Source organism: Emydura macquarii, unplaced genomic scaffold, assembly GCF_026122565.2.
Source record: "Emydura macquarii macquarii isolate MOO-44397 ecotype Brisbane River unplaced genomic scaffold, CSIRO-AGI_Emac_v2 contig_719, whole genome shotgun sequence".
Lineage (NCBI taxonomy): Eukaryota > Metazoa > Chordata > Testudines > Chelidae > Emydura > Emydura macquarii.
In genome coordinates, this window is record NW_027130856.1 from 8,916,620 (window position 1) to 8,938,533 (window position 21,914).

Genomic DNA, 21,914 nt, shown 5'->3' on the forward strand with positions numbered 1-21,914 from the left:
CTAGGTTGGATATTAGGAAAAGGTTTTTCACTAGGAGGGTGGTGAAGCACTGGAATGGGTTACTACCTAGGGAGGTGGTGGAATCTCCTTCTTTAGAGGTTTTTAAGCTGCAGCTTGACAAAGCCCTGGCTGGGATGGTTTAGCTGAGGTTAGTCCTGCTTTGAGCAGAGGGTTGGACTAGATGACCTCCTGAGGTCCCTTCCAATTCTATGATTCTGTGATTTTATGATTCTAACCCTGAGCAACAAGATGCAATTAAAGATTTGCTTGTATGGAATTGAAAAACAATGTAAGTAAGACACTTGAGCTCTTTTTTAATCCATACTGAACTGTCAGCAGAGCAAATTATAGAAGTCATATTTTCAGGGACAGCTTTAGTCCTTTTCCAGCAGCAGTCTGTCCACCATTGCCTTGGAAACTGAACTAGATGAAAAGAAAGGGATCAGGGTTGAAAATGACGGTGAGGAGTTTGGGGAAAAATCATTTGATTGCTTCCCCATCGGCTGAAATACTGAGGTTACGGCAATATTAAGTGAATAAGGACAGAGTTTATGAACAGCAAGTTACAAAACTTTGTTCAATGATTTAATGCATTTTCAAACTGTAATGAAGAAACACTGAACAGCTAAAAATAATCAGCAGAATACAAGTAAATAAAAACAAGTCGTTTCACATAACTTTTAAAAATTCAGGATTTCTTTTCCGCCCAAAAGAACTTGGTTTTCACAGACTTCGGCAACAAACAAGATGTTTCACACCAAACTATTTTGACTGCAAAGTATGTACAGAATTTGAGTCTGTGAAAACCAGTGTGCATTGCTTGAGGGGAAAAAACAGACACACAATCTTTGATTTTGTCCAGAGATGTGAAGTCAAGTGAAGTTCTGCATCAACACTGAAAATATGTAACAGTCTTTCCTCCATTTTATGAAATGCTGAACATAATTAGTTCAGCATCGATTAGTTCTCTTTAGAACACTTTCCTGATTCCATGCATGGCCAAAACAGAAATGCTTACACATGTTCAGCCAGTGTAACATTGTTCACCACCAATCTTTGACTTACAGGAAAGGGAAATTTATGGCCTCAATATTACAGCCAAGTAATATAATATATAAAATTAAGTTAAAATATGGTACAGTCATTCAACTAATTAAGTATTAGCCTACTCCTGAGACCCCGTCTCTAGCACCTTGGTTGGTTCCCTCCATTCTATCCCCCGAGAAAATGAGTTAGTGTATACTCATTTCTGATGTCAGAGGTTGATTCCCCTGGTGATATAAAAGTCAGCAGCCACTGGCAGTAATGACAACTAAACTGCATAGATACCAATGGTCCTGTGTTACATATGTATATATTAAATACAATTTAGGATAGTAGGATCAAAATATTAACCTTTCTTCCAACCTGTTTGCCAAGTCCATGCAAATTAAAAGATACTGCACATGGCCCAACCTGGAACTACTTTGATTATAACAGCAGGAGGTGCCCGTGGTAAAAATGTGATTTTTTTTTTTTTTTTTTAAAGATACTACATCTATGCTAGTATCTAGCTTTTCTTTTCTCTTCCTCTCTAACAAAAAGATCTTAGACTTGTTTTTTAAAAATTTGTCTGCAGCCTTAGACCTAACACAGTGTGTATGCCCCCCAGCATAAAAAAAAAATCTGATGAGAGTTTAAATTCAAGCTTCCAAATTGTTAGAAACAAAAAAAACTTGAAATTTACCGAAGACACTGTGACAGTGTCCTTTAAATAAAAATTTTCTGATCGCAGTTAAAGCCTATAGCTGATCACCTGAACCCTTCACTAGTAAATATGGGAGTGTGGCAACTCGAAAAGCCTACTGTGTCTCAGGAAAACAAACGTTTTGAAAAATCAAGCTACTGTAAGACATTCTGCTCCATTAAGTCACCACATACATTCTCTTATAGTCTTTCCATTAACTACCTCATCCCCTATCATCCTTTCATAGTTGTATGCTTCATCTTACTTGTAGGACCCAAATTTTTTCATAATTACTTAATGGTGCGCTTATCTTCCCCTCCCACTCCACATCCTTGCCTTTGTATACTAACGAATGAAAGATCCAGTTAACAAATCAGCTTCTCAATTTTAATCTAAACAGTGCTGTACAGGACTCAAACTTGGCTATTGCTTCATGGAACCATAAGAATGTGATTAAAAGATCATAATACTTAATATCATATGGCAATCCACTTTAAACTCATTCTGTTATATAATTATATATTACATAAGCGTTTGATTACTTTGACCTTTCATCCTATGTGTGATGTGTCAGACAGTTAAGGGCAGCTAAAAGATCCGTCTGAAGCAGCCTTCACTATAGCCTTCCTGTTCCTTCTGAAAATATCAGCTGCAACATGCATTTGCTTATTTGAGCAATAGCTAGCGATAACACAAGGCCAGTGCAACAAGGCTAAACAAAGTGAGGAGCAAGGCCAGTGTAACATCACTTGGGAACAATGAGGGAAAACCTACAGAATTATTCCCTCTGGAACAGAGAAGAGACTGCAGAAGCCCTAGTTGGAGCTGAAAGAACAAAGATTATATGTTTATCTGTGGTATTGCGCGATCAACCTTGTGTGTTAATTATCTTAAAATTCGTATGTGGTATGATTGTCTTTCCTTATCCTAAAGACAGTATTTCAGACACAGACCAAAGGCTTTTTCAAGGCTACGGAAACACAACCTATCCTGACCAAAATTCATTTTTGAGGTAGTACTCACTTACTTCATATTGCTGGCTCAAAACAAAACTAGGAAAATTAATCCATTTAAAAATATGTTCACGGAAGATGTTTAAAAAAAAATCCTTTCTGGGAAGGTCACCAAAAAGAGTAGCACATCCTTTCTACAGAGGTCAACTCACATTCAATGGAACATCTGAAACTTTCATAAGTGGTTTATAACAATAGCTATAAACTAAAGTGCTTTAAAATTTGTTTGAATATATTTCATAATATTAGAATAATAATATTCTGGATTTTTGTTAGTGCGAGATGTTATAAAATTGGAACGAGCTTTACGCATGAAGGGCAGAAAGAACATTTCCTTTTTCTTTTTCAAGAGAAACATACAAAAACATCCTGAATGTTTTAACTGAGCATTCTATGCACACTACAAAAGGTTGCTTGCTTTTTTCTCTCACATCCACGTTATTTCTCCAGTAACTACAATAAAATTGGAGTTGAAGTTACACTACACTGCAGCACTTAAAAACATATTTCAGACAGATGCAAACAAAATGTTTACCATGATGCTATTACTGAAATTCACACTTCTTGAAGTTTAGCCCTGCAAATTCCTTTTAACACAAGGCAGATATGTAAAATTATGGAAAATGCAATAGACTACTATATATTCTTCACAATAAGTATATAAATTTCACATTTAAGTCACAAATGTAATGCCCTACTGTTCATCTAGCAAATGCTGAATAACTTATGAACACTTATATGTTCTATTTAACAGTGAGTTCCTTTCTACTGACCAGTGGATGCTAAGATATAAAAATTCATACACAAGACAAACTAATTTTTAAAAAAGTCACATTTTCTGTACATTACATGCAAGTGGTGCACAATGTGGTAACAACAACATCTGCAAAGCACTCCTTTTAAGGGAGAACTTTTACAATGTAGGCAGACTAATATTCAAAAGAGTCTGCAACAACAAGTTTACAAGTCCATGGCAACAAAACCAAAAATTCTTCCAGCATCTCATTTTTCCTGTAACAATGCAGGGAGGTTGATGTTCCAACCAATAGCTTGACGATCAAAGCCACAAGTAAATAGGTTGCATATTGGATGGTCTTCACTCCAAGCTGAACAGCACACCATTCTTCTATGGCCCTATTACAATTTAAATAACTGAATTAGTATGACATTATACAAGAAAAGTGTTTTAAATTATCAACTTATTCACTATACTAATTCATGATAAACTGATGTAAGTAAGTATCTGTTTGCATTTACCAAATAAACCTGTTCAAATAGATTTTAAAATATCAAAAAAAAAAAAAAAAAAAAAATCACACCTGGATAAACCTTCCAGTATCTTGAGTTCCAGTGTTAAAAAGAACACAAAATGTTTTTAATTGTTATTAACAAGTCCCAGTTATTTTAAAAAAAAAAACCTCTTTATTGCCATATATACCTCTAGGAGAAAAAAATAGCTCTCAAATATAATGAAGTGCATTCGGCAAGTTTTAGAGCACAAAAACAATTTGTAAGTCAATGGTCCCTGTTCAAGAGCAAGTTAGTTTTGAAAATGAAAGTGTATATGCTATGAAGTCTGATGTGGACTAGAATCTCTTGGAATATCAGGAAAGAAAAAGTAACTTTGTTTAGAAAATCATGCATTGAGCATAACAAAACTTTCTACAGAAAGTTTCACAATCATTTTAGTATGACTGTACAGATGTGTTGCTGTTATTAAAGTACTACTAATTTAAAGGAGCATTTACAGTCTAGAAAAATCTACATCCTAAAAGGTAATAATTTCAGAGATTTGTAAATATGGTTTCTCTAGAAGAGCAAAACTTCTGAAGAACTTTGCTCCTTTTACTTATTCCGTGTACAAATTGATCTACAAGTCTATCATGCTCTTTGCTTTAACTATGAAAAACTTTCAATCCCCATCTATTACTATAATCTTAAATAGATTGATATATAAATAACTAAAATTGATAAAATAAATAAATTGATCTACAAAGTAGCATGAAAAGCACTCAATTTAAGTTATTACATCCTTTGTTGAACTGCTTTGCTGCAATCTGCCTGAATTGCTTTTCTGATACATTTTAGAATTAAAAAAACAGAATTAATGCCATATCACCAAAACAATGGGTAGTTTTTTAGTTATACCAAAATTAAAACAGAAATTGGCTAACGCCACTTACCTCACAAACACTGCCCCTAAGGGTGCGTCTACCCAACAAAAACAAAAAACCCTGTGGCAATGAGTCTTAGAACCCAGGTCAACTGCCTTAGGCTTGCTCTGCGGGGCTACAAATCGCAGTGGAGATGTGTGGGCTCAGGCTGGAGACCCTCCCCCTCTTACCGGGTATCGAAGCCTGCACTCCAGCCCAAGCCTGAATGCCTACACTGCTACATTTACTCCTGTAGCATGAGCCAAAGTCAGCTGACCCAGGCTGAGACAAAGTGCAATGGTTCTTTTCTTTTGCTGTGTGGATGTACCTTAATAGGGATCCTAAAGATCATTTGCTGGTCTCACTTGAAAGGTAACTTTTTCAGCAAGACAGCATCCCTTAAAACCACACTGGTAATACTGTCTCATACAAATGAGTATCACCAACTGAATCACCAACATCCTAGATTCTATCTAATTACTGATTTTGCCCAGCCCAAAAGTTTTAATCTATTTTGTATTTAAAAAAAAAAAAAAAAAAAAGGCATTAACAAAAAGTTACTTGCTATAAGAAAAATACAAATAGCCTATACAATTAGATTCAAATTGCTCTGCACTCACAAGAGATATGGCTTTGGTTTCTGATCATTCATTTTCTTAACCAAGAAGGGCTAATACTACTGTGGAGTCAGGACATTAGTCTCATTGTGGGAGAAAAGTAATGTCTCAACAGCTACCCTTCAAGTCAATTAACAAGCAGCCCTAAACGGAATACTGACCATCCCTCAAACCAGAAGGATCATCACTGCAAGCTGAAGCATCGAAAAAACAAACCAGACTCCCCCTCCTTGTTCTTTACTGTTAAGCTATCTTCAGAACCCTTCTTTCTAACTTGAGAGTAGCGCTGCTTTACAGTTGGTGCAGTCCAGCCTCAGAGTTGGCTGCATTTCAGTGGCAAGCAACGTGATTGCTATATATCCTTCATCTATCTTACAGGAATGTCGTGAGATGCAGAGTTAGTAACATGCTTTTGGGTCCTAGAGAATGCTTGAAAGATGCTACAGAATTGAAGTATTAAGTAAGTTTACTCTAATTTTAAGTGATAGTTATTTTTAGAACAAGTGACTATATAAAAGGGGCACCTTATTACTCAGATCGGTTTTGTGTCTATTCTGAGTCATACCTGCTAATTTTTCATGACCATTTTTACTACATTTCTCCAGTTAATACTACAGATCACATACAAAAGGGAAGAAAAAATGTTGTGTTTGTCTTTTGATTTACCAATCAGCTCTACTTCTAGGTCCCAGTTACAAAATGGATACTAGCACAAGCATGTAAAAAAAACATCACTATCAAAAGTTCAGTTTGCAGGATGGACAGCAACATTTTTTTACTTGTTAACTAAACAAATTTAGTATGCAATCATTGAGAGACATGGAACTACAAGATATTATTTAGTCAGTCACTTTTCAGAGCAGATCTACATGTTAAGGTATTATAAACACACACTATATTTAGACTTCATGGGTTTTTAAGCATTCTTCATCTCATTTATAAAAGCACTTTAGCACAGAGAATTCAAGGTAAAACCGGCTAAACTGAAGATGTACATCATACGTAGTTTATGCATTCAGTAAAAAAAATTAATCTTTTGTGTCTATTCCAAGGTCTGCATTGAGATTTATCCAAATCTAGAAAAATATGTTTGGAATTAAATACTAATTTTCAGTAACTGATAACATTTTCACTCCAGAAATTCAGTTACCTGTCTGTTACTGCGAGGGAGCCGTGCTAATCGCACTCCTTGCATGTCGAATAATCTAACCTGTCGGTTGTCATGTGGAAGGGCAATGATTCTTTGGCCAACACACACATTAATCCTGCATAGAAAAGATAAAAGTGGGTTATGCACAAAACTGAGCCTGACAAATAGGACTTAACAGTACAAGTCTGAGTTCATTGACAGTGACGTGGTTGAATATTTATTATTACGTTTAACAATATAATGAGTGTATTACAGTTAAGATTTTTTTTATTGGAATAAGCTTGATCATCTGTAGCATACACATGCACAATTTACACCAAAAATTACAGGAAAGCAAATTACATATTTTAAGGTTTGTGGTTCCTGCTTTTACAAATTCTAACACAAGCTTTATTTCCACTCTTGACTACTGAATTTTAGTTCATGTTCAATATATTTAACTGAATACTTTTAAGGCTAACAATTGATTATTTGTTTACCTGTTTACTGCAGAGTCTGTACGGATAGTAGCAATAGGAGATCTCATATTTTTCAAGTCCCAAACTTTTACTGTACGGTCATCACTACCAGAAACAACGTTGTCACCCACTGTGAAAACAGCTGATGTCACAGTGCTAAATAATTGGGAATAAAGAATAAAAAAAATAAGGCAGAGTTAAGGAACCTTGATTTCAAGTTCTTCTGTTAACTATTCTTATGTTCTCTTAAATGTGTAATTTGCAATAGATAATTTTAAACCAGAGTGACTAAAAATTAAGAATATCAAGTGAGAAATATCAGACTTTAATGGAAATGTTGGAAGCCATGTCATATGGGACAAAGGTAGATTGAACAATGCACTAAAAAAATAACCTCAACATACTGTAGAGGAAAATACTCCACTTTGCAGATAAACTAAAGAAACTAACTGGCCATAAGAACTACCATAACAGGGTCAGACCAAAGGTCCCATCTACTCCAGTAACCTGTGTCCGACAGTGGCCGGTACCAGAGCTTCAGGAGCAGCATACAGAACAGAGCAATTTTGGAGTGATCCATCCCAATCTCCCCTTCCAGTTTCTGGTAGTCAGAGGTTTGGGGTCACCCGAGCACAGGGTTGCATCTCTGACCCTCTTAGCCAGTAGCCATTGATGGACCTATCCTTCATCAACTAATCTAGTTCTTTTTTGAAGCCAGTTATGCTTTTGGCCACCACATCCCATGGCAATGCGTTCCACAGGTTAATTGTACATGTGTGAAAAAGTATTTCCTCTTGTTTGTATTAAACCTGCTGCCTAGTAGTTTCATCAGGTGCCCCTGGTTTTTGTATTGTGAGAAAGGGTAAACAACACTTGTCTATTCACTTTTTTGACACCATTCACAATTCTGTGGTCCTTTAACGTCTTTTCTTCTTCACCCTTAATTGTCTCTTTTCTAAACTGAACAGTCCTAATCCTTTTAGCCTCTCTCCTTGTACAGAAGTTGCTCCATACCCTTGAACATCTTTGTTGCCCTTCTTTGAACCTTTTCCAATTCCATTATATCCTCTGAGAAGGGATGACCAAAAGTAGACAATATTCAAGGATTTGGGAGCACCATAATTTATATATATTGACTGGTGCTGCACATGGAGCTGAAGTTTTCAGAGAATTGTCCACACTGATTTCAAGATCTATTTCTTCAGTGGTAAAAGCTAATTTAGAACCCATGTGAACATATCTGTAGCTGAGATTATTTTCTCCAATATGCATTACTTTGCTTTTAACAATGTTGAATTTCATCTGCCATTTTGTTGCCCAGTTACCCAGTTTTGTAAGATCCCCCTGTAATTCTTTGTAGTCAGCTTTGGACTTAACTATTTTGAATAATTTGTTATCATTTGCAAACTTTGCTACTGCACTGTTCACTTCCTTTTCCAGATAGATTATGAATACACTGAACAGCACATTTCCCAGTACAGAGGACCCCAACCCGTTTATCTCTTGAAAGCTACCCTTTGTTTCCTATCTTTTAACCAGTTCCTGATTTATAAGTGGATCATCACTGTTATTCCACTGCCCTGTTTCCTTGAGAGCCTTTGGTAGGGATCTTGTCAAAGGTTTGCTGAAAATCCAAGTACACTGTATCAACTGGATCACCCTTATTTCCATGCTTGTTGATAACTTCAAAAAATTCTAATAGACTGGTGAGGCATGATTTCCCCTTTACAAAAGCTATGTTAACTTTTCCCCAATAAATCATGTTTATCTATGTCTGACAATTCTGCTCTTTACTATAGTTTCTACCAACTTGCCCAGTCTTCCATCTCTAGTTTTAGTTATCAAATCATAACATCCACAAAGAAGTCCTCTTCATTCACTCTGGTCACCTTTGCAGAAGATAAAATACTAAACTATTAATCAAATGGAATGAATGCTACATTTAAAGGTAAATTCAGAAGATTTTAATCTCCCAAAACCCAAGTTCAAGCTTCTATATTTTTCCTGCCAAACTGCGTTTTTTGTACTGCTTTAGTCATTTATATTGTCCACAGCAGGAAGAGAATTAAGCTACTTTGTAGACTTTAATAGATGAAGTTAGAATATATTTCTAAATGTTTTGGTTTAAAATATTTTTAAATCTATTTTAATTCTATAAGAGTAATGGTATATCGATACAGTTATGGATGCATTTCAGATACTGCTAGAAGATTTGGCAACAGTCATCAGTTTTTTCCACTTGCTTTATAATCATATAGCAAGAGACATGGTAAGCGATCATGCTGGGCCAGATCATCTGCTGATACTTCGGATGCCTAAATCTGTAATATAGCAAGACCAAAAAAAAAATGTATCAGCACCCTGAAGGAAGGAAAATGTTTCTAAGAAAGGTAAATACGGAATGTCAAATATATTACTGAATTCTAATGAAGGATGGAAATGTTATGAAAATGACCATACAAGAATACCCATTTTGTTGTTAAATTTGAACTACATTTTAGAGGTTTTGGCCTATTTCTTAATTTTATTTCAATAAATAAATACACAAATTCTCAACTAAAAATTTGTTGGCTACTTTCCACCTATACAATGTGCTCAACGCATTTCCTTCCCTCTCCAGAATTATTAAAGTATGCTTCTCAGCTCAGTTTCTATGGATATGTGATTTAATGACCTATCCTGTAGCTGGGGTCATGCACATCAATTTCTTAGAATTTAGTAATTTTAATTTAAGATGTCAGTTGTTCCTGTCATTTCTGTTGTACTGTGAGAATTTGATTTCATGTCTATTCAGACTACTGATTGAGATTAGCACTATCCAGGTCACAACGGACCAGTTAACGTAAGCCCTCTTAATTTAAACTGACATCAAATTAAACTCTAATTAGGACTCAACTCCACTGTGTTAATGATACAAAGTTTCTATTAGAGTGCAACTAAAGTTATTCAGGGAAATTCACACAGTATGAATCAAAGGTGTTCACAACCCTATCTTCTGAGCTCCATGCTCCCGAGCACAAAAATAGTTGCATCTATGGACCTAAACAGTACTTTAGGGCCACAAATGCTGAAGGCACAATCTGGCTCCCACCGAGTTCAACAAGTGCAGGATGGAGCCCTTGAACAGCAAAATAATAGGTGCCATAGATGACTGGGATGAAAACCCTTTCAGAGTAAAGTTACTTCATTATTAGGCTGGAGAGTTTTATATGTTACATGTCTTTTCCATACCATGTAACAGAGTTAAACAAGTAGTAAATTTTTCCAAAATACAAGCTATAAATACATGGTTTCGGTATGATGCTACACTAGAGTTCTTTATGCAACCATGAGACTCCTCAGTAGTAAGTTTGTCATAGGGTTTCCACTTTTTGGACAAAGCAAATGTTAATAAAATCCAAGTTTAGGTAAATATCTTCTCAGCTGTGATTTTTACTACACGTGTGTGTGTAAGACGTATAGCTTTTCAAGCCTGCTTTCCAACATTTCCCTTTCTGGAAAATTTCACCTTTGGGATGAAATTCTTGTGCTTCTTTCCAGGCCAAAAAGAAATTATAAAAGTTTCATTCAATTCCACTTGAGTTTCAACAGCACAAGAAAAGACTGACACACATGGTTCTGATATTTTTGGTAACTGCATAACTAAAAAACTGCTTAATGCTTAATTTTAAAACTTCAGACTTTCACTGAACTAAACCCCAACGAACGAATGATTTTTCATGTTTGAAATAATGGTTTAGAATCAAGGTTGTAAGATTATAAAGCAGTGTAGCGTGAGCTGCATGCACGCTAACTTCCCTGTAATTTTTAAGTGTACAGAGTTCAAGAGTCTCAGAACACCACACACTGAAATATGAGGGTGAACATAGAGCATTTTAATATTCCACTACACAAACATCTGGAAACAGATGTGATTGCAATAATTTTATGGAGAGATCAGAATAAGTGGTAGTATTCTCAAACAATTGCTTAAAAACCGTTCGGAGTGTAAAATCTGCTCCTAACTCACTAACCTTCTGAAGCATCTTTGATCTGGTTCTTGTTTATTGCATCTCCATGTTCATCTTTTGACCACACATTTTTATTACTGTTAAGATATCTATATTTTAGACTAGAACACTTGAGCATTAACCCGCAACACAAACTGAGTGCTAATTTGAAGATAGCAGAATCGTGGATGAGGTGTAAAGTTATCAAATCTCAAGAGAAGACATCTTCTCCTTCCTATCCAATGTGCTCCTTTTTCCACTTTTTCACTTTAACTATTTAATAAAGTGCTGTTGGATACAGCGAGAGGTGATTTACAAAATGAAAATGCAGTGCATTGTTGCCCAGTTGTCAATGAGCAGTTGAAAGCAGTGGTCATGAATCAAAAGGAAGGCCACCAGGCCAATTTCAATGGTATCTTTAAAAAGATAAGAAGTTTAACAGTCCTCTAGCCTACCATTTCCAAGTTCAAATATCACATGCAGGCTGGGGGAAGTATGTTGCGGTGTGGGGGAGATAGCCAAAGGACATGAAATTTTATTTGTATATGCATGTCACTATAATAGCACCCCCCTTTTCAAAACAAGAATATAATCAAATACCGCAAAGGATGTATGCAACTGTAACGCTACGGATGAGAATCTGAAAGCACAAGAGCCAAGAACTTGAAAGTCTCAGTTTCATCAGCAATTAGTGCATTAATGTGCTGCTTAATGCATTTTAAAATGTTGTACTTTAAAAAGAAAGTTGTCTTACACTACTTGCGGGAACCATAAATGCACTTAACTCAATACTAAGGAGTGTGATCTTTTCTTCAGAGAATGAAGTAAGTCTGTAGAGGCCAAGAGCTATATTCTTTTTCACAGCCTTGTACAGTCTCTGGGGCAGGGTTTGGCACTTTTTTTAAAAAAGAAAAAAAGAATGTACTGCTTGCAGTTTATCAGTGCTTAAGCTACTGTTAGATAAACACGTTTATTAAGAACCATGTCTAAGTTTCTTTAAGGTGGAAAACATTCAGTGAACATTTAAATTGCATGTAAATTCAATTTAGAAATGTGTGTAAATACTACTATTGTCTTAAGAGTGTGGGCAGGAGCTGCACTGTTCTCATGCACTTCAAATCATAGATCACTTGAAACTCCCTGCTATTCCTGTTTAGAGCTTCTCTTGAGATGAGACTGGTAAATCACGTCAAACTGTAGGGTTCTTTTATTTAGACAAAATAGAAACAAGAACAAAAGCCAACATTTTTCAATTACAAACTAAAACAAAATTTGAATTCAAATGATAACTGATATGGAAAATGGGGCGTTGATGAAGCAGTCAGTTAATGTGTGAGCATCATACATTTGGAGACCTACACGTTAAACAATCAAGATTCGGCTGCACTGCATACAAAACATTAAAGAAAAAAGAAAGAAGAGATTAAGTAACTTCTGACTTTTTCTTTTGTTACTGTTCTTCCAGTGGTTCTAACCAAGTTAAAACTGTGGTTAACATCCCCTTGGCTAAATTAATAAAAAGCATCAACAAAAGATCATTAGACCCTGTGTTAATGGAATGCTAAAAGACATTAGGTTTTTAATAACTCAAAAGGATGACAGGCATTATAGGACAAAAAACTGGCAAAGAGGCAGTTGTCTTATGACACCTTAAACTGTGGGTCCCACAGGGAGTTTGGTGTGCTACTACTGTTCTTCATGAAAGCTTCAGACTCTGCCAAACACCAGCAAAACTCATTTATCTTGTCGTAGCGAGCAGCCGAGCATATACTTCCAGCTGACAGCGTGGCACTTTCTCACCACACACCACTGCCTGATCTGGAACATTCTGCTCCCTCCGTGGGTCTCAATCAATGGAAATACTGTAATGCTAGCACTCCTCATTAGGACTAACAGCTGTCTCCCCAGTCACACAGACACAAAACTGTTTTGCATAACAATCTGCTGAAATTTCACACACAGGGAAAAAAATGATGTTGAAAATGTTAGACCATGAAATGCTGATGCACTATGCTTTTTGGCACCATATCAAAAAAAATTAACACCACCGTTTCCTTTTTTATTTTCAGTACACACTATTTTAGAAAGTGTTACACCTGTAACAATACAGTGCTTTTTGTATCTAGGAAGATGCCTGTCTTGAATACTAAATGTTTTATAAGAAGTTATGACCAGATACTAGGATTTAGTTCAGGCCGGACAGTTGAGCTTCCTTCTGAAATTGGGCCTCCAAAGACAGAACTACCTGGTCCTTATGGCTAACTGATTTTTTGCTATTTAATAAATAACTACTGAGAGGTGTCATGTTTATATAAATGTAGTGCAGCTGTAGCTGCATTGGCCCCAGGATATTAGAGAAACAAGATGGGTGAGGTAATATCTTTTATTGGACCAATTTCTGATGGTGAGAGAGACAAGCTTCCAAACTTACACAGGACTCTTCTTCAGGTCTGATTACCTTTCCCAGACTTGAAGAAGGGCTCTGTGTAGCGTGAAAGCTTGTTTCTCATCAACAGAAGTTGGTCCAATAAAAGATATTACCATGTTTATATAAAGTACAAGTTATAAAATCAAGAAACATGACAGTTGAAAAAAACCCAAACTTATTTTCTCTTTAAATAAAAGGAAGTAGTATTTCCCATTGAACTTATTCTCCAGATAAATCTAGAACAGAACCTTCCTGGAATCTCTTGCTCATAACACAGGAGCTAAGAAGAACTAAGACCTTGCCCACACTTGAAAAGGTGCGACAGTGTAGCTATACCAGCAAACCTTACTAGTCATAGCTTACACTGCCAAGAGTAGTGTTTTAAACCAGTCCCCTAAACAGAGTAAACTACACTGGAAAAAGGACTTCGGGGCCAGTATAACTGTATCTGCTCTAGGGCTTTTCCTTGCAGGTCTATATTGGTCAGGGTGAGGGGGAAAAAACCAAAAGAGCCAAACACCCCTAACCAACCATAGCTATGCCAGCAAAATCTTTAAGTGTAGACCAACCCTAACAGTTTAATATGTTTAGGCAAAACAAATATAAATAGTGTCACCTACACTCAGACCATCAGTTCCTAACTGCAATTTCAAAAGTAAGCCAATTCCAGGCATTCTAAGTGTATAAGCCTATAACACTAATATAGAATAATTAAAGGCATACATTTTTATTTCTTACATATATCATCACTATTACCCTTCCCAAGCCTGGTTACCACGTTAGCCATTAAGATTTCAAAGGATAAGCTTCGGTCAACTATTGCACTAGTCGTATGACAAACCTGTTTTGTTACTATGTTTCTATTTTTTTTATAGCACTACATGAACAAATATTGTGTGTTTAAGTGGAGAGGAAATTCAAAATTGTAAATTTAAATAGGATTCTGTAAGTGTCTCAAATAGTGTTTCAATAGTTTGCAAACTCAGATGGAATCACCAGCATGACAGTGTTTGAATGGATGAATGATATCCTCATTCCACCTGACGTACACTATTTGAAATATGCAATCAGTATGACATATACTGAGGCTAACGTGAAAGTGAACAATTTCTACAGGGCTTAACCAATGCCCTTATATAGTCTAACTACCCCCAACAGAATATTAAATGGCCAAAAAATAAAAAACTAATTCCATTATTCATTTTAGCTAAGTTGGAATTAATTTTTACTCTAAGAATAGCTCAAGCACAGAACAAAAAACTACTTCAAAAGTAAAAAAGCTAGTGCAAATCTACCACTAATCATCATCCAAGCACTCTTCATGTGACCATCATAAATTAAATGGCTATATGACGACAGTTTGAATACAACCCAATATTTCTATCCCCAAAATATCTTAAACTTCTTCCTTTGTCACTTATTTCCCCTATATTTTGTCACCCCAGTAGTACATCCCCCGCTGTGTTACTGCCCCTTTACATGCCATATTGCTATATTGTAAGTTATTTAAGGCAGGGTATCCATCTCATTTTATTCCTGTCAAACATATTTTAAAGTAACCACACAATTGCCGGCCTTAGAATTTCTTGGCTCATTTTCTAGATTCACAAAAAGACTCACTTTCAGTGGTGTTTCTAGCACGGTTGATTCTTATCCTAATTCAGATAGCGTGTATTACTGGTCATTCCATAGTACAGCAATAAGATAAGGAATAGTTATTTAGAACATAAAGAAGATTTCCTGTAACTCCTCCATACACTTGCTACAACAAATGGCTTGGATCACCAGGCATTTGTTCGATATAGCCAGGGGTTCACTATAGCGAGGAGGGACAGAGAGCTCCTCCAGCCCCAGGGCCGTGACAGGAACTGACAGCACTCCTCCGGCCCCAGGGCTGCAACAGAAGCTGACAGCTTACTGTCTCCCCACCTGTGGCCCCAGGGCCAGAGGAGCTCTCTGCTTCCCCACCTGGGGCTAGAGGATCATTGTGCCCTGGCTACGGAGAAGACCTGTCGGCACCTACCACAGCCAGAGGCTGGAGGTCCTCTCTGTCCTCCACGACAGCACGTGGAGCAGGGCTGGAGGTGGGATCCAGGGGCCACATTTGCTATAGCCCAAGGCTTACTATTGGCAAAGGGTGTTATAGTGAGGGTCTATTGTATTAGAAATGCTGTACACCACTATTATAGGAAATGGCTAATAAAACACAGATTAATAATTTGATTATGCTCTCTAGACAGACATAACATGATGTAAGAAAACGTCCAGATAAAAATTCAATATAATGTGCCCAACAAAAATCATCATTACATATTTCATTATTTAAAAGTGGAGAAAATACCATTAGAAAAATTCAGATTCTAATTATAAATCTGTATTTCTCAAATTATACTAATTTACTAACTTTACATTTTAAAATTTTCTTCATTAGTTTGGTGACAATAGTAATTTCCCACTATAAGCATTAATTTCAAATTAGTTTGGTTTACAAATCAAAATTTGTTGCACTTTTATAACAAAAGTGATTTTTTTGTTTGTTTGTTTCCCTCACTGGAGTTATTTCAAACCAGTTAAAACGAAATAATAGAAATGTGTCCATTTATTGATGGGGGGAAAATGTATGGTCTTTTTCATTCATGTGTATCTCAGATATCCTAAATCAATTTAAAATCTTGTCAAATGCCAAAATGTTGGGTCCACTTATAAATATTGTCAAAACTGGTAGAGTCTTCAGCCCACCTGCTAGTGAAGCTTAACGGCCAGTAACTGCCTCAACTGTCACTTCCTTTTTATTGCAATTGCAATGAAAAACTAAAGAAACTGTGATACCCAACTCTACAGAGAAGGTGAGGAAGGCTGAGCCCATAGAGCAGGGGTGGCCAACCAGTCAGAGACAAAGAGCCCAAAAATAGCTATAGATACCACAAAGAGCCACATTTACCTTACTCTCCCCCGAAAATCGAGCGGATACGTCAATTTCGGCGGCAGCTTGTCAATTTCACATTTGAAAGTAAAAACTTTTTGGTGCCCCATACAATGCGCGGAGCCGCATTTGATAAAACACAGAGCCGCATGTGACTTGTGAGCCGCAGGTTGGCCACCCCTGCCATAGAGAATGTCAAATACTTGTAGTAATTCTTGTCAGAAAGCAGTAGGAAAATGCTATCCTAGAGCATACCTTGTATTAGATCCCCAATATAAAAGACTCAACATCTTCACAGAAAACATCTTCACAGAAAACCAACTAAGATATCACAACTCACAGCACTGCACGACAGACATCCAAGACACATTGGCCATACTATCCAGAAACATCAGGCACTTTTGGGGAGACACCCTAATTTTGGCAAGAGTCAAAACTATACTGCTTAAAATACAATTTGTAGACCACTTGATACAGCTATTTTGCATTTCTCATGGAACAGGTGTCTTAAGTTAACAATCATAATTGCACGCTGACCGTATGTACATGCTAATGTCTAATCTGTGACTGAACATCTAGTATTCAGATGCACAAGTTTAGGTCCCTGTGCGTGAATATATTGAAAAATCTGACTCTAGAAGATTCAAGAAACAGGGCTAAGAATTTATTTTCAGTGCTCAAAAGTGCACTAGGTGATTTACAGTACAGACAAATACATGGTCCCAGGGCAGAGCAGTTAACAATCCGTTTACAGATGTTTTGCAAAGGAGAGTAACAAAAATAAAGGAAATGAGGGAGGAAAGACAAAGGGTTACAATAATAGGATCGTGCAGTTATTCATTTAGAGTTTGGACATATCATGAAGCTAAACATTTTAAAGAAAAAAGTTACATATGGGCATACGACCAATTTCTTACGGCTGTTGCATTAGCAAAGACGGTCTTAATGAGGTCATATGAGCAAACAGTCTGGTAAACCAGTCCTAGAGGCCATTCCATGCACAGAGACAATAAGTAAATAGGCAGTCATATGTGAGAGAGAAATGGGGAAATTAGCCTCAATGTTAGGCATCACTAGCAGAGTGAAGGTGTGGGAATAATCTGGAGAAGACAGACCTTAACTGTTTGTATTGGTGTCAACTTAAATCTGACTTTGCAGTATTTTGTTTGTGCATAGGCCTTGCCCAGGTCCTCTGCCCAGGATGAACTTCATTCAAAAGCACATAACCAGCAGATGATTTCCAGAAAATTTCCAGATACATTCACTGGAAATTTTCATTGATCAAATACTGTGTCTATCCAGTATCCAGGGTGAGTGATATTGGACTTTTGGTATCAGAAAATACATTGCAGTACATGGAAAAAATACACACAACTTTCTAGGTAGCATGAATTAGACTTTTTTTTTTTTTTTTTTGCAAGGGAATGGATTTTTCCATCATTTGATATTCCAGATACAGTTGTATTCATATGAGCTTGGGGGGAGAAAATTGGTGGGCTTTCCTAGCTGCTAATTCAGTATCCCTCTCCAATATTGAGTATCCCAGAGGTCTCTAAAAATTAGGGACACTCGTGCTAGAAGGTTGCTTATTCTCCAGGTCACAAACTGAATGCGTACCTGTTCTATAGCCTTTCATAAACAAAGGTGGCGCTGCTCGGGAGGATGGGGCCTGGAACCAACGAAGGTTATTTGCAAGGTGTCTTGGGCACTCTGAATTCCTACTAGGCCCAATTTTAACTCTAACTACTGAAAAAAAGAAAAGGACTGGATGATTGCACCCAATTGACAAAAGGTGGCTGTATTAATGTGTTTCACTTTTTCAAACCCCAGAAGTGGGTACTCTACAAGAAAGAGGAAGTTCTCTAGTTTGTTGATATTTTTGCTACAGCCCCAAAACCTATAGCCAATGCATTCCTAAAAGCATAACTCCAAGACAACTACTCATTTTTGTAATACAAGCATCAGAAGTTTTCATCACTTGATATTTGTCTCCAGTTCCCTCATTAATAAGAGTTTTTAAAGCCCATTTCTCTTAAGCAAGTGAAATTCAAAGGCTCTCTTTCACAGAAATAGAGATTCCCAGTTTTTCACAAGTTCTCTTACCCACGAAGGCTTGGTATTTATTGGCTTTCACCAGCACAGAGAATTAGTATATTGTCAATCAGGAGAGGGGTCACAATTTTCTAACATTTCCAACTTTCACTATTCTCTTCCTCACCAATGTTCCTCAATTCCAGTATGATTTTTATTAGCCAATCATTACAGATCCCGTAGTGATACTTTGTCCTCAATTCCTATCTCCGACTCCCAGACAGCTACATAATACTGCTGCTGAAGTGTGAAAAAACAAACTGGTAATGGGAATTACATTATTTTAAAGGTCTGACCGTAAAATAACTGAAGAGGACAGACCACATTTGTCTGCATGCACTGTCTTTGAGGTAGCTATACTGAATGATGGAAGAATTGTTTGAAGCAGGTTGGAAGAACTCTCTCAGATATGAGGAGTTAACATGTACTTTGAGGGATCAAGTATGCTTCATTTCAGTGAGGAGTTCTGCATTTTGCATCAGCAGCTGCACACTGAGATAATCTTGTTATGGGGATTGTCAGCAGTCTGGTGGCATAGTTTGGTCTCTGGTACACAGTGAGACCAGTTTGGTCTCTGCTACACAGTGAAGGATAAGGGGAGTCAATATTTCTGAAGGAATCCTCAGGTCAAGGATAAAGGCACAGTTTGTGTGAAGTAGGTAGGCTCAATGAGAGTCTGGCAGCTCATGTTAACTATGCCCAACCTACACCCAGGTTTTGCCATAGAGCTAAGTTGTTAGACTTTGTCCAAGTGCTCATATTCTCCATTCCCAGTGTTCCATAGCATCTGTAAAGGTATGTGTGTTACTAGAATGTTGGAGCGCAAAGAGGGCAGACTAAGGTTGTGATGTAGAGACAGAATGTGCCTTAACTCTATTTCCTGGTTTTCAGAGGTGAGAGCATAACTGAATGAGACCCGTAGGGGCATTACACAACACTGAGCAACCATAACTCTGTGTTAAAGTTCTTTGGCATTTAATTACCTTTGTTCAAATAACAAATAACCCCACAGACTACAGTCCAGCTCTCTCTTCACAGCTTCTGGCTCCTTGGCAATGATTATCCAGGTAACAGAATGCCACTGACTATATATTATTACCTTCACTGTTCCTGCATTGTTTCCCATCTCTCCACTTGTCCCCAACAGTCTAGTTCTCCTTTCTCAACCCTTCTCCTCATGGAAAGACTGGTGCTGGCATGAAACTTGCAGGTTGAAGTACTAGAGTGAGGAGGCAGGTACAGGATAGGGACTAGCACGAAGTCAGTGAGGCCTTTTTGAAAGAGGATAAGGCCTTTGATTGCATGGGTGCAGTGGGAGGTTATAAAGGGTAATGGCTGAAGCTCCCAACATCTCCTACTGAACAGGCCCCTACTCCCTTGCTTGCACCCATTCTTCCCTGCACTGTTCCAACACCTCCCACAATCCCCCTTCCACATGCTCAGGCAGTGCTCCACTCCAATACTTCCTCCATTATACCGCCACAATTTGAGTCACCATATTGATTTCACATCACTCAGCAACTCTCATCCAAGACATCCGACTTGATATCCAACTGTATTTTAATTAAGAAACTAGAAAATACAAAATCAACCTGGCACACATTACATGGATTAAAAATTGGTTAACTACAAATAGGGAATCAAGTGGTTTGTCTCTAACAAGGTCCTCAAGGATTGGTTCTTGGCCCTATGCTATTTAATATTTTTATCAATGACTTGGAAGAAAACAAAATCACTAAAAAAGTACACAAATGATAAACACACTGGGGGTGTGGTAAGTAATGAAGAGGACAGGTCACTGATACCAAGCAATCTGGATCGTCTGGGGAGCTGGCTGCAAGTAAACTATGCATTTCAAAGCAGTCAAATGTAAAGCGTGTTGGCTGTACTTACAGGATGAAGACTCCCATCCTGGGAAGCAGGGACTTTGAAAAGGACTTGGAAGTGATGATGAATAATGAGCTGAACATGAGCTCCCAGTGTAGTGCTGTGGCCAAAAGGGCCAATATGATGCTTGGAGTATAAACGGAGGGAAGAAGAAGTATGAGTAAAGAGGTTATTTTACCTCTGTATTTGGCATGACTACTGTTGGAATATTGTGCCCAGTTCTGTTGTCCACAATTCAAGGAGGATATTGAAGAACTGGCAGAATGGATTCAGAGAACAGCCTAAGACTGATTTAAGGAATGGAAAAAATGCCTTACAGTGAAAGACTAAAGAAACTCAATCTGTTTAGTTTAATAATGACAGGGTTAAGAGATGACTTGATCAGTCTAACTACATAGTAAACAGAAATTTGATAGCAGAGGGCTATTTAATCAAGCAGACAAAGGTGTAACAAAACACAATGGCTGGAGCTTGAAGCTAGACAAATCCAGACCAGAAATAAGGCGCAAATGTTTAAACTATATAGGTAACTAACCATTAGAACAACTCACCAAGAGCTGTGGTGGATTCTCCATCACTGAACATATCTAAATCAAGATTGCATCATGATGTAGATCAAACAAATTAATTCAGGGAAGTCCTATGGTCTGTGTTATACAGGAGATCAAAACAGAGGATCATGATGGTCCCGTCTAACCTTTTAATCTATAAACTCCTTAAACACAGCAGAGCTGCCACTGCTCTATAATCTAAAAAAACCAGATACGTTCTTTGGAAGCAAGACTAGCATTTTATCATATGCCTAGTACATCAAGCAATATTATCTGGAGTCTGATTTAGTTACTTTTTATGAATTGCACTTACTGATTTTTCTTAATTACATCTGATATACATGGATCAAACCTAAATGTTCATTTTTCATTATGTTACCTTTTTAAGCCACAGAGCAAAAATTCAAAGAGCAAATTTAACGTATAGTGCTTTTATAAAAATTTAAGATATTCTGTTCTAGAATTAGCGTAGCACATATGCAGCATTATAATAATTCAATATTCAACTTGAAAGACTCAGAATAGCTCTCAGGAAACATGCTACCTGCAAGTTATGATTTTAAAGATACTCGAACAAAAATAATGTAAATTACACACTGAACACAAGTGATTTTAAAGATTGTTTTCCTTCATTGTGGACAGAGATAGTGTACTTTTAAGCCATGTTACATTTTAAGTTTTAATATCGTGCTGAAGAAAGACAATTTATGGTAAGATCTAGTTCAGGTTCCCTTCCTCATGCCTCTTTTACATTTTTTTAAACAAGCATCTGCACAATGCATAGTCCTATCTAAAACTGAGAAATTGTTATATCAGCCCTAAGCTGCTAAAGCAATGGATGTTTGAGGAGAACCTCATTCTGATTTGTTCTCTCATCCTAAATTTGGGACTCTTCTGGAGGCTGCATGCCCAGGTGTTGTCATGGAAC

General features: G+C 37.1%; 1 protein-coding gene across 3 annotated transcripts in view; it reads right to left on the reverse strand.

Annotated features, from left to right (window-relative positions):
- Positions 1–563: 563 nt before the first annotated feature.
- WDR37 (WD repeat domain 37) overlaps positions 564–21,914 on the reverse strand; it is a 69,861-nt gene continuing 48,510 nt past the window's right edge. Inside the window, exons 12-14 of one of the 3 annotated variants that reach the window (XM_067542663.1) lie at positions 7,139–7,273; positions 6,660–6,774; positions 564–3,873 (exon numbers count right to left, since the gene is read on the reverse strand). In XM_067542663.1, coding sequence (XP_067398764.1) covers positions 3,742–3,873; positions 6,660–6,774; positions 7,139–7,273 — 382 coding nt within the window. In that variant the 3' untranslated portion in view covers positions 564–3,741. Of the gene's footprint in view, positions 3,874–6,659; positions 6,775–7,138; positions 9,439–11,820; positions 12,002–21,914 lie in introns of those variants that run through there. The other 2 variants (XM_067542664.1, XM_067542665.1) reach the window with 2 other exon arrangements.